Source organism: Aedes aegypti, chromosome 1, assembly GCF_002204515.2.
Source record: "Aedes aegypti strain LVP_AGWG chromosome 1, AaegL5.0 Primary Assembly, whole genome shotgun sequence".
Taxonomy (NCBI): Eukaryota; Metazoa; Arthropoda; class Insecta; order Diptera; family Culicidae; genus Aedes; species Aedes aegypti.
In genome coordinates, this window is record NC_035107.1 from 66,610,311 (window position 1) to 66,623,711 (window position 13,401).

Genomic DNA, 13,401 nt, shown 5'->3' on the forward strand with positions numbered 1-13,401 from the left:
GAAGTAAAGACATTGAACTTGTTGTTAGACTACACAAAACGTATATCCGTCTGAGATATCATTGCGGGAAAGCGTCGAGAATGAAATGCAGCTACTAAGGGGTCCATTACTAGCATTGAAACCAAGGGGTGGATCACTTGTTCAGTGTACATCGAATGTACATCAAATTGCATCAGATGCATTTCTTCGACATTCCAATCAACTTAGCCCTGATCCGCACCATCGTGTCGTGCTATAGTAACGCATCGTTGTTTGTTGTGAAAGGGTGAAAGTCTAATTTTCTTTTCTATTTTATATTCTGTAACTAATTACAAACTTCATTCATTTCAGATTGCTGAAGAATGGAAAAATATACTATTTTTGAAATGCATGCATGATCGATGCCGTTCATAGGTATTTGAGGCATCAAGTTCCTGATTACAGTGCTGTTTAGAAGCAGGAGTAACCGGAACATCTTTCCCGAAAAACTCATAGTCTGTGCCTTATTGATGACTGATGGAATTCCACATAGAGCTTTTCAATTAAAATCTAAGTGGAAATATAGCAACAAAAATTATGTTAATTATTGTTAAGTTTGTTTTATTTCCTTCAATGTGGATAGAGGACAAGTAGGGTACGATAAGCTTTAGAGTCTAGACCCACTAAACGCCACGTTTCACAACCAGGGATCCGCAGGCTCCCGGCCATGTAGAAAACTCGCTGAAAAGCAAGTCAACCTTCCGTGGTTGCCCAAGTTAGAAAACATGGCGTTGATATACCTATTCTTCCTCCTTCGGATAAATCCTCAGGAAACATTGCCTTGAACTTTCCATTTATATCTCTTTGACCTTCTCATAAATACCAGCAAGTGGCCAACCAATCATTAGGCTGGCGGGATATAACGGTATTTGATTATCGGGGTCATAAAGCACGTAGAACAGTCACATCCGGATGCAGTCCTGCTTATAACAGACATAAAGCTGCGTTTCCCCGTAACTGAACTCCATACTATCCACGGAGAGATTTAATCCGTTTTGATGAAGCTGTTACCCAAATGCCGATATCCGGTTCTCAATTTACTTTACAGGTACTAAATGTGTTTAGTTCCTCTGGTCAACCATTTTTGAGTGAGTACACTGAACGAAAACTCCGGTCGCACATTGAATGATTTGTAATTCACAGGGTCATAAAACATTATATTCCTCATTTTGAATGACTTTGAAGGAATATGATGTATCCACTGTCTGTTGAACAAAAATCATCCAATTCAGAGATGAACTTTAGATCATAATAGAATGGTATTAGGCAGCTAATTGAACAATGGTAACACGAATGAATAGCATGCAACTTATGACGGACTTTAATATCTCCCTTGTCCCAAACCGAAAATCATTCAATTACTGTCTGAAGTATCAGACGAAAAGGGGATGGTCAAATGTCAAAACAATCTTCTAAATCTAAACGTAAACATGGTGACGGCAGCGTGGCTTTCCAAGCGTTTCTGGGTGAATTTTACAGGTAATTGCACTTGGAATCTTACATTAGCCTCTTTTGTATCATTTATTTAACGCTTCTTAATGGTATCTACCAATCACAGGTCGCAAATCTGCAAGTATTTGGAGGTCATACAATGTATTCGGTAGGTTGGCATCTGTTCCTGAAGACTGGTAAATAATATATTTGATAACCTCGTTAAGAAAATAAATAACAGTGTACATTCACCAACAATGCTCTGAAGTTGTTTATTTTTTATTTGAATTCTTTTAAATTATTAACTACAATGGAATGGGGATTGCTTACATGCATGTATGATGATCATTCAATTTGAGGCATCTATTCGAAGGATAAAAATCATTCCAAGACTGGATGATTTTCATTCGGAGTGATTTCTAAACAGATGATTTTCGCGCAGATGAAAATCATCTTGATTGTGTCTGAAAATAGGTATGGGGCTCGGATGAGTCAATGATCATTCAATGTGCGACCGGAGTTTTCGTTCAGTGTATGGAAGAATGAGTTTGACACTTTGACAAAAACAACAAAGAATTGTTGGAGCAAGCCATGAATTAAAAATTTGTCGAGTGTGCATTTAGGCGACATCCACAAATTACGTAACGCTCGAAGGGGGGGGAGGGGGTAGGCTCGAGCGTTACGACTCATACAAAATTTAAAAAAAAATCCATACAAAAAGCGTTACGGAGGGGGGGGGGAGGGGGTCGAAAATTTCCAATTTTAGCGTTACGTAATAAATGGATGTCGCCTTACGTGCATTTAAATGCATGAAATTATTCCGATTCATCAGATGCATCAGGAGTGATCCACCCCTTGATTGAAACCCTACCAGGTAAGCGGAGTTTCTCTGCAGATTCCCGAGTATTCGCCATGGTCTAAGGGAAGTGGTGACAAAATGAACACCGTGGCTTTTACCGATAAAAAACAAATTTGATTGAATTTTTTTCACACACGGGCGGTTTTGATCATAAATCAGATTCTTCGGGTTGATACGGAGGCGAATTGAAGTGGAAATATCAATGCAAAATAAGATTTTAGAAATCCACGTTTGAAAATAAAAATTGGCGTAACTTTTGGCTCGGGAGTCTTGAGGCTTTTCAGTGAGGTGAATATCGTTATCATATGATGTCAAATTTGAAACCTTTAGATTTCTTTTTGAATGGATTACTGTTAATCATAGTAACCCTTGAATTATGTTAGCTGTAATAAATTATTCTAGTTTGTCATACCGTTGCAACCACACGTGTTTTCCTTTAGGTTATGGGCCGCAAGTGTGGCACCATAGCAACGGGCAAACAATTGAAGAAAAAATTTTCACCCACGTCAAGAACCAAGAAGTGAAAACTGAAGAATTCCGAAGAATGTAAAGTCGCTGCAGAGAACTCCAGTACGAAGCATGTACGGAAATCCAGAAGGAAGCAATCCAGGAGCCGGATATCCGGTCGGAGTAGCGGTAGGAAATGGAATTAAGCAGCATGCAGATTTGGCCGGAGGAGCACCGGGTGCGACGAATTCAAAAATCCTTCCGGCGGGAGGAAGCATTTCTCTGCCATTGGCGGAGCGGTTACGAGGCCAGGAAAACTACAGTTCCTGGGCCTTTGCGATCAAGATCAGAGAAGGTACGTGGGCGGCCATCAAGATGGAGAACCCGACGGAGGAGCTTTCGGAGCGTGCCCTCGCAACCATTTGCTTGAGCATCGATCCGACGAACTACAGCCTTGTCCAGAATGCAACTACGGCTAAGGAAGCATGGGACAGCTTAAAGGCAGTATTCCAAGACAGTGGATACATCCGGGAGTTTGGACTGCTTCGGCAGTTAACCGGAGTAAAGCTAGTTGATTGTGCCACGGTGGAAGACTATGTGAACCAGTTGATGTCCACCAAGCACAAACTAGCGCAGATTGGCTTCGAGGTGAACGATCGATGGATGTCAAGCATCTTGCTGATGGGTCTGCCGAAACAATACGAGCCCATGATTATGGGCCTGGAAGCATCAGGAATCTAGATGCGAGCGGACACGATCAGAGCGAAGATTCTCCAGGACGTGAAATGGCCCGACGACTCTACAGGAAGCGATTCGGGACGGGCGTTCTATGGGCAGCCAAAAGGGAAATCGAAGCCTTCCAAAACGGATAAATCCCATCTGAGGTGTTTCCGGTGCAACCAACCTGGTCATTATGCCTCCGAGTGCCAGCGATAAGCCAAGTCAGAGTCGAAGGGGCAACGTAGAGGAAGCCAGCAGACGTCGAAGAAGTTCGATAGACACACGGCATTCAGGGTGCAGCACGGTCGCTGCAATGCGAACGAGTGGATCTTCGATTCTGGTACGTCATCACACATGTGCCGGAAAAAGGCGATCCTGAAAGAAGCAAAAGAGGTGAGTGATAGTGTTGTAGTAGCAAACAGCATGGAGACGCCTGTAGTTTCCAAGCGCAACGTAACGATCAAAGCAGACGTAGGCGGAGCAACTGAAATACTTGACGTTTCGGAGTTACTGAGCATCCCCGAAGGAAGACATCGGATTATGGCACCGTCGTATGGGGCACTTGAATGCGCACAGCTTGAAGCGGCTCCGTGGTATGGTCCATGGTGTGCAATTTGGCGATGGAGAATTACCGGCGTGCATTCCGTGCTTGGAAGGTAACGTCAGCCTTTCAAGTTCAAAGGGGGCAGAGCAGCAAATGTGTTGGAAGTCGTCCACAGTGATTTGTGCGGTCCCATGGAAACGACATCCAAAGGTGGAAGCAAATACTTTCTCACCTTCATCGATGATGCCAGTAGGAAGTGCTTCATCTACTTCATTCAAAAAAAGACGGAAGTGCTAAAGTGTTTCAAGGATTTCTTGGCGTATGTGGAGACCCAAACTGGTAAGCGAGTCAAGCGTTTGAGAAGTGACAACGGGACGGAGTACATCAACAAAGAGATGAAGCGTTACTTGCGGCAATGTGGAATCCACTATGAAACCAGCGTGCCCTATAATCCCGAGCAAAATGGTCTGGCCGAACGCATGAACCGGACCATCGTGGAGCGTGCCCGGTGTCTTCTGTTTGATGCTGGATTGGATAAATCGTTCTGGGTGGAAGCGGTTGGAACAGCCTGCTACCTGATCAACCGGTCACCAACGAAGGGCCTGCAAGTGACACCAGAAGAGCGGTTTTTCGGAACGAAGCCGGACCTGTCCAATCTGCACGTGTTCGGTACCAGAGTGATGACGCACATACCAAAAGTGCTGCGGAAGAAATGGGACCCAAAATCCGAGAATGGTGTTTTCGTTGGGTATGCTGCAGGATCCAAAGGGTACCGAATCTACAATCCGAGGACCAAAAATGTGTTCGTGAGCCGTGATGTTGTCTTCATAAATGAGAACAGCGACGAAAAGCGATCTGTAGTTCCCGAACCAGATATGCTGCAATTTCGGATGACAGCGGCAGAAGTCAATCTGGAATCCGAGCCAGGTAACGACGATGATGCGAACGAATCCGGTGACAAGGAGTTGCCAGAACCAGCCGGTGACACGGAGTTGCCAGTACCAACAGAATCTGCGCTCCCTCCACAACAAGAGGATCAACAATGTGTGGTCAGGCGCAGTGGCAGGGAGCGCTATATCCCAGGCAAGTACAACGATTTTCAATTGAATTTCAGTGCCGTCCCTCATATCAATTCCTCGTCTCAGGTATCTCACGGCGTCGAACCGCAAACGTACCCAGAGGCATTGCGATCAGACGACAGCATTCGTTGGCGAGAAGCGATGGTGACTTAGCGGATGAAGAAATCTACATGGAGCAGCCAGAAGGTTTCGTCGCCCCCGGCGGCAAGGTATGCCGTCTGAAGGAAGCACTGTACGGGCTAAAGCAAGCAAGCCGCGTATGGAACACTAAACTCGACACGGCTGCGCAACATTGGCCTGCAAAGGTCGAAGATGGACACGTGCGTCTACTACTTGATCCAAGGCGACAAGATTCTTATCGTGGCCGTGTACGTGGACGATTTATTGGTGTTCGCCAACGATGACGACATGGTGACAGCGTTGAAGGAGCAGCTGATGGCACAATTCCAGATGAAGGATCTGAGGTATGCGGAGCAGGTTCTAGGAATGCGCGTTACGCAAGCCGATGGAAGGATTACCTTGGACCAGGAGAAGTACATCGAGCAGTTGTTGGAACGGTTTGAAATGGTCAACTGCAATCCCGTTTCAACACCGTTCGATTCATGCCAGAAGTTGACGAAGGAAATGTGCCCGAATTTTCGTCCGATGAAGCTGAAAGGATGTCAAAGGTACCGTTCCGGGAGCTTGTTGGTGGGCTACAGTTCCTTGCACAATGCACACGACCAGACGTATCATTCGCGGTCAATGCAATCAGCAGCTTCAATAGCAACCAGGGGGAAGCCCATTGGACGGCAGCCAAACGCATACTCAGGTATCTAAAAGAAACAAAAGATATGAAACTCGTATATGATAGCGACAACGTAGAACAGTTCCACGGGTACTCGGATGCAGATTGGGGAAACGATTCGGAAACCAGGCGATCCGTAACAGGATACGTGTTTCTGCATGCGGGCGGAGCAGTTGCGTAGAGTTGCAGAAGGCAACCAACAGTGGCTCTATCCACAACAGAAGCGGAGTATATGGCTATCGCAGCGGCTGGACAGGAAGCTCTCTGGTGGCGCTCATTCCGAGCAGAGCTAAGCGGAGTCAACACGTCTGTCCAAATGAGTTGCGATAATAGGAGCGCAATCTGTTTAGCTAAAAAAAAAGTAGGATACTCGACGCGGACCAAACACATCGATATGCGTCATCATTTTATCAAGGAGCAGTTGGAACAGAAAACTATTGTCCTTCAACATGTTTCTTCCGATCAACAATTGGCAGATGCCCTGACAAAATCAGTTCCATTTCCGAAACTTCAGGAAGCAAGGCGTTTACTTGGAGTTTATTGAATTCAGGGATATGAGGGGATGTTAATCATAGTAACCCTTGAATTATGTTAACTGTAAAAAATTATTCTAATTTGTCATACCGTTGCAACCACACGTGTTTTCCTTTAAGTACAATCATTAATGGATATATTTTCGGGAATACAATGCAAATATTTGTTTTGCTCACGTTTTTTGCATGATGTTCATTTCACCACCAACAGCTGTTCATTTTACCCACATAGCGTAGGTAAAATGAACATTTGCATCGTATTTTGTTAGCGATAATAGTAGTTTACGGAACAAGCTGCAGAATGATGATTTTTACAGCACGAGTTGTAAATTTATCCTACGAGGCTTGCCGAGTAGGATAATTACGACGAGTGCTGTAAAAATCGAGTTCTGTAACGAGTTACGTACAACATTTTTTGCAATTTCATAGAAGACTACATAACAGTATCAGAAATTATATCGGAATGCATTCACCATTATTTTACAATTTCTGATAAATTGTTATTTTATGATTCGTTACGCAACTCAAAAGAGTTGCGTAATGAGAAAGCGTTACGTAATGAATCATTACAGCACTGGTTTCAGTTCGTAATGACTATTCCCGCACTGCATACATCAGTGCAGAAAAGTAGGCCGTTTCATGACAGATTGACGTGATAAAAAACAGCCTATTACGATGAGAAATTACAAAAAAAAAAATGTAAACATCTAGCTATTTTAATCTGAATTCGTGTCGCTGCTATAGATAACATCCCTGTGGTGATTTATCATTCATAGTATGCCATGACTACTGGAAGATCATTATCATTCAAGTTGTCAAGTCAGATTAACAAGAAACTCCACATTGGCGATGAAAGGACCCACGTACGTCTACAATGGCCATCAAAAAAATTTTTTTTTGCTACAAAAGGATATTTGAAGCGTTTAATAGCTGTCTGAAGATTTGTATTTCCGGAGAACTGTAACCCAAGAAGTAGTCGTAACCGAAATTTTTAAAGCCACTGTTTTTGCGATAATAATAAAATTAGTAAGTGCGTAAGGTATAAAAAAAACTTCACCTTAGAAGGGAAGTTGACTTAGCGGCGGATTCGATCCGTCGGGTCAGGCTGTTTCAATAAAAAGTTCGCCTATGAAGGGAACGAAAGGGATAACAGTGTCGGGGACATATTACCACTGCGACCATTTATTTGATCTTTTGTGGTGTAATGCTCGCCTTAGAAGGGAGCTACCGCAGCGACAGTTTCGAGCTGTCGGGTCCGGTCGAAAAGTAAATGCTCGCCTTAGAAGGGAGCTGCCGTATCAACGGATACGATCCGTTAGGGCCAGCGGAAGTACAAAAACTCGTTTCAAAACGAGTACCGAAGCGATAGATTCGATCTATCGGGTCCGGTGGAAGTTTCGAAATGCTCGCCTTAGAAGGGAGCAGCCACGGATTCGATCCGTTGGGTTTAGCGGAAGTATAGGAATGTTCCTCTCAGAAGGGACCAGGAAAATTGACAGATTTGATATGTTGTGTTTGGTGGAAAATGCTCATCTTAGAAGAAATGTAACAGATTGTCGAGTGCCGCAAAAGAAGAAAATGTATGTTCTGTTGACATAGTGGATGTACGAAGATTTCAAAGATCTCTATACAACGTCTGAATATACAAATTTGCATAGATATTTTTCTGAGAAACGTCCAGGAAAAAGAGGAAATAGGAAACCAATATGCATATGATTAAGTCAGGACAGTATAAAATTGAGTGACCCGCAGCTTTTATTTGAAAAAATCATGATCAGCTTTGAGCGACAGCTTTCATTGAAATTTCATGATCATCTTTTGGACTACAGATTCCGTCCCTAAAACAATAGAGTTCAATAGGACCCAATTAGAACTGTCATATGCTGGCATTGATACCAACAAAACTCTTGGAAGAAAGAGAGATGTGGTGATTTATCATTCATAGTATGCCATGACTACTGGAAGATCATTATCATTCAAGTTGTCAAGTCAGATTAACAAGAAACTCCACAATCCCTATTTTTGATGTTGTGCTTTAGAACTGTACAAATACCTCGTTTTTCTATACGAAACAAGAAGATAATCTTAAGGTGTTCATTTTACCACCCCTTCCCCTACAATATTAAGATGTACATTAATTGAGCTTCTTGAATTTAGGCGGTTAAATGAAGTTCAATCATGCTTAGTACCTCCACCATCTACCCTATATTTGATGTAAACAAGAAGAAATTCACAAATTACGCATCATCTGATTTACGTGACAGTAAAACTTATTCAGGCTTAGTTTTTATTATCCGGTTTAGAAGTAAACTGAGAAGGTAGCTTTTTTTTCCTACAACGCCTATGGGGGGATTCCCGCTAATCACTAGTAATTTAAATGTCCTATATCAGTTTGTTTTGAGAAGTTTGCTGAATGGTATGCCACATAATGTTTCTTATCTTCGAACTCTCGTAGCCCAGTAACCCAGTAATGAACGATTGTAAAAACAAATACTGGGCCATTTAGAAAGTGCACCTTCTAAAATAATCGAAAGTGGTGAAGAATGTAGATGAAATTAAGGAAGAATGCATTAATGTGCAAAACACTGTCGATTCTGAGATCACACACTATGGGGCAGATCACTATTTTCGACGGCCAAAACCTCTAATACCCTGGCTATGTATCCTAGAGGTTTAGTATTTTCAACAAAGTATTTTGGAATACAACATTTTGCTTCCTTCGGATTTTATCTAGATAAGTTAAAACTTATTTAATTTGAACTTTTGATAGGAGCGTCTTAGCCAAAAAAAACTTTCTTCTGCAAAGTTGCTCATTGAGGCATATTTGACATTTCTTCCGAAGGCACTTACACTCTACCATTGAAGAGGATGGCGCTGTATGACGCTTTAGTAAAAACAGCCAAAAAAATCAAGTTTGACCAAAAAAAAAACTTCAAATGATTTGCCATTAGAATTGATGACGTTCTTTTCAAAGACTGATAGACGACTATTTTATTTCATGTTCCATGAATTCGAATCATTTACCATACTGAATCTCCTGTTGTTTATCAAGATACTCGGCCTGCAATGATATGTTCAGTCTTCATCTATGTAAAAATAGATGATTTTTGAGATTAGGGTTACATGAATCGCAATACTTACTTAGATGGATCCACATTGCGTAGCTTCTGAATCCTTCTCACTCACAAAAACTCCATGAAGATGCAGAGGTATGCACGGTACTTAGTAACAATGGATGTCACACTAACATTCCTTCCCTTCCCCAATTACTGTAAGGATTATTATACATTGGAGATGATAAGCTTCTCCCGAGCTCGGTCTGTTGATTCCTTGTGCAATTTCGATTATTCTATGCTCATGATCATTTTAGCTTCTAGGGTCGCTCCCCACCTGTGATTTCATGGACAGGAACCGAGGCTACGCCAATGGTATACATTGTTCATCCTGTGGCAAGCTCTGCTTACAAAAAACTTCAGTTGCTTACCGATTGTGATGCGAAAGAGATCGAATAGACGATGATGAGCGAATTCATGTGTTTCCGAGTGTTAAGTTTTCTGTGTTTGTCACAATATGTCCTTCTCTCCCAGGCAAACTTCCAGTGTGGAATCAGGCAACATGGGATCCGTCCACTGATCGGCAGCGGATGGCAAGTGGAGAAAGGTCATTGGCCGTGGCACGTGGCCGTGTTTAAAAGGAACGACAAAAGTGAAAAGTTCGAATATTGTTGCGGAGGAACTTTGGTCAACGAAAAACACGTTCTGACAGCAGCTCATTGCGTCGTCAAACAACACTCTAAATATTCATTGCCCGCGCTTTTCTACGAGATCGAGCTTCATATCGGTCAGCAGAACCTGTCGGAGGTGTCCGATAACGTTGTGATTCGTGACGTGAGCAAAGTTCACGAGCACCCGGACTATAAACCCAACGAGAATGATATCGCTGTGTTGGTGATGCGCTTGCCAGTAGAATACTCCAGCACTGTGATTCCGATTTGTCTGGATCAGAACGTGGATCGAGATTTGCGAGAACTGGAAGGGGAACGTGGTTGGGTCACCGGGTGGGGGAAGACGGAGAATGGAATCTTGTCGGAAGTGCTCAGGACGGCCTCACTTCCGGTGGTTAAACACTTGGAGTGTTTGCTGAATGATAGGTTACTGTTTGGACACGTTTTGAACGATAATGTATTCTGCGCTGGAAATCGAAATGGTAGTATAGGACAGCTTGCATAGAAACATAAATCAATGCTATTAATTATCGATTTCAACTTCTCCGCAATTTTTAGGAACCAGCCCCTTTCCAGGAGACAGTGGTGGAGGCATGTATTTTAATGATGGCGACCGTTGGATACTCAGAGGGATTATTGCGTTCGGAAAGATAAACGAGTTGAGGTAAGCAATCAAAACCTTATAGACCACCGCCGACGCCGAATATTTGTATTTCAGTTCGAAAAATTCGATAACTTTCAATGTTAAATGGTTCGCTGAGTCCAAGAATATGGTCAAAAAAATTCTATGTAGAAAGTTGAAGGACGAATGAGTTAAAGGTCGAAATGACAATAAGTAGAAGGACAAACCTGATTGGGAATGCATCCGCTAGGTGGCACTAGTAAGAGATTTTCTTCAATATTCTATTTCTCTAGATTTTGATAAGCTAGAAATTTGAAGTCTTCCGCAAAGTTGTTCAACAGATTAAAGGTTACCTTGCAGTGATAATCCTGATTGAGAACTCACCCGCTAGGTGCGCTAGTAACAGAATTATATTTTAGTGTGTTTCACATGCTGAAAAGTTATGTTGGCTGGTTAAGGGTAATGATACGATCAAATATAATGCCGGATATCAGGTTTAGTAACAAAGTTTCTCTTTTTGGTTCTGGAAGCTCAATGCTTTATTTTTAAAATTTCTGTCATACTGGGCGGGTCCTTGTGCTTCGAATCCCAGACTCTGGTTTTCAATCACCCAAAAAATCATTTTTCGACCACTATTATGCACGGAGAATGTAAAAGGCATCATAATTATGGATTCTGGGCAAAAAAAAAACGGAATTTGGTCTAAAAATATAGTGAAAAGGCCAGTGTCCGGATTTTGTCTGAAATATTCACTCTTCGTTCAATCCAGTAGCAGAAAACTTTTCAGAATTCTTTCAAAGAATTCGAGAGGAATATGCCTAGTGATTCTTTTCCGATCTTTTCAAATAATCAATCATACACTGACAATTCCCACGGAGATTTCTTCATGAATTATTTCTGTACTTTTTCAGCGCTTTCTCCAAAAACTCCTATAACAGTTTGAATGAGTTCCTCCTGTAGCTTAGTAGTTATTATTCAACAGATTTTTCCAGAAGTTTGAAGAATTTCGAAAGAGAATGCTTCAGACATTCTTTTAAATATTTTTCCTGGAAGACTCTCCACGTAGTTATTACATATAAATGCCAGTTGTTAGTTTGAAATATCATCCTCTTGTTCATTATTGTTTTGTTTAGGATTGGAATAACTGAGGAGTTCTTCAAAATCTGGTGGTTTCTTTAAGAAAATGGTTCCATGGTTGCTTGAAAAAATCACAGCAAAAAATATATAGGACTTCCAGCAAAAACATAAAATGATTCCTCTACGTGTTACTCTAAGGATTATTTCTTATATTCCCCAAGATTTTTCTAAGCAGTTAAACAGGATTCAATTGGGAAAATAATCTAAGCGATTTTCCAAAGAAGTTCTCCACAAATCTATCTGTATTTTTAACAGGCAATTCTGTGACAATTCATGTTTTCTCTTAGATTTCTCGAAAAATTAAATTGATGTTGTTGCATTCCTTCAAAGCTCTTTATAAAATAATATTTGAAAATTTTCTTCAAAAATTCCTACTTACCCTAAGAAAATTCTAAATAATTAAAACAATTCTAGCGGAACTCGTTCAATCATTTTTTTTTCAGAAGCTTTTTATACGTAAAAAATTTCCGAGCAATTTGTTCAGGGATTATGTATGTCGTCCTAAGATTTTTCCAAAACATATACCAATGATTCTTTCAAGTAAAATACCAGAGATTTTTTTCTTTTAACAGCACTAGCGTTTCTTCTGAGAATTTTTTAAAGAAATTATTCAACAGATTTTTTGGAAGATTTTGCAATTCATTCTTGAACTTCTCAAAAATTTCTCTAAAAATTCCATCAAGTATTGTTTCAGATTCTAAAAATTACTCCATTAGTTTTTTTTTCCAAATGATAATCTCGGGATTCTTATATTCTTAAATACCATCTAGATATTTCTTCTTTTTTGGTTCATAAATTACTCTGGGAATACCTGAGTAGTGTGTGATCCTTTGACCGTGACGCTTGCTCCTGCGGGGGCGGGTGAAGCGATCATGTTATGCGTGCAGTGCAGTGAAAAAGTGTATAGTATTTGGCGGTAAGCTCAGTGTGGCGACGGAAAAAAAGAGCATTACATCCAGGTAAAATCGTTCATTATTATTATTTACTCACCTATTATCATTTGAAACTAAATACGTGCCAGGGTCGAAAATTTAATTTTCGATTCGGGAAGTGTAAAAACATTTCATATATCCATTTGATGTCTGGGTGTTTTTATGCGGGGCTTACTGTATATGAAAATGACCTCAGAATGTGTGTGTATTTACTGCCATTCTTGAAATGGGTCGTTGGAATTTCAGTAGAACTATCACCTTTCATCTTCCGGGCTAAAATTGTCTGCAGATATAAAGATATCGAAGGGTATCAAAAATACATGCATACAATTTTCTTCCATAAAAGCACTGCCGGTCAGTGGGAGATGGATTGTACATACACACACACACACACACACATAAACTACTCTGGGAATACCTCAATACAAATTACTCTACGAATCACTCAATATCCAAATCGTATCAGATTTTTAGAGTAATGTATATGGTAGTAATGCAAGTTTGCGTAGAAATTCTAGAGATTTTTTTTTAGATAATTTCGGTTCAAATAGACTTTGGAATTTTTTTT

General features: G+C 41.1%; 1 protein-coding gene across 1 annotated transcript in view; it reads left to right on the forward strand.

Moving 5' to 3' along the window:
- Positions 1-9,389: 9,389 nt before the first annotated feature.
- LOC5572394 overlaps positions 9,390-13,401 on the forward strand; it is a 67,340-nt gene continuing 63,328 nt past the window's right edge. Inside the window, exons 1-2 of the mRNA XM_021838643.1 lie at positions 9,390-10,624; positions 10,701-10,806. Of these exons, the coding sequence (XP_021694335.1) occupies positions 9,934-10,624; positions 10,701-10,806 (797 nt within the window). The 5' untranslated portion in view covers positions 9,390-9,933. The remainder of the gene's footprint in view (positions 10,625-10,700; positions 10,807-13,401) is intronic.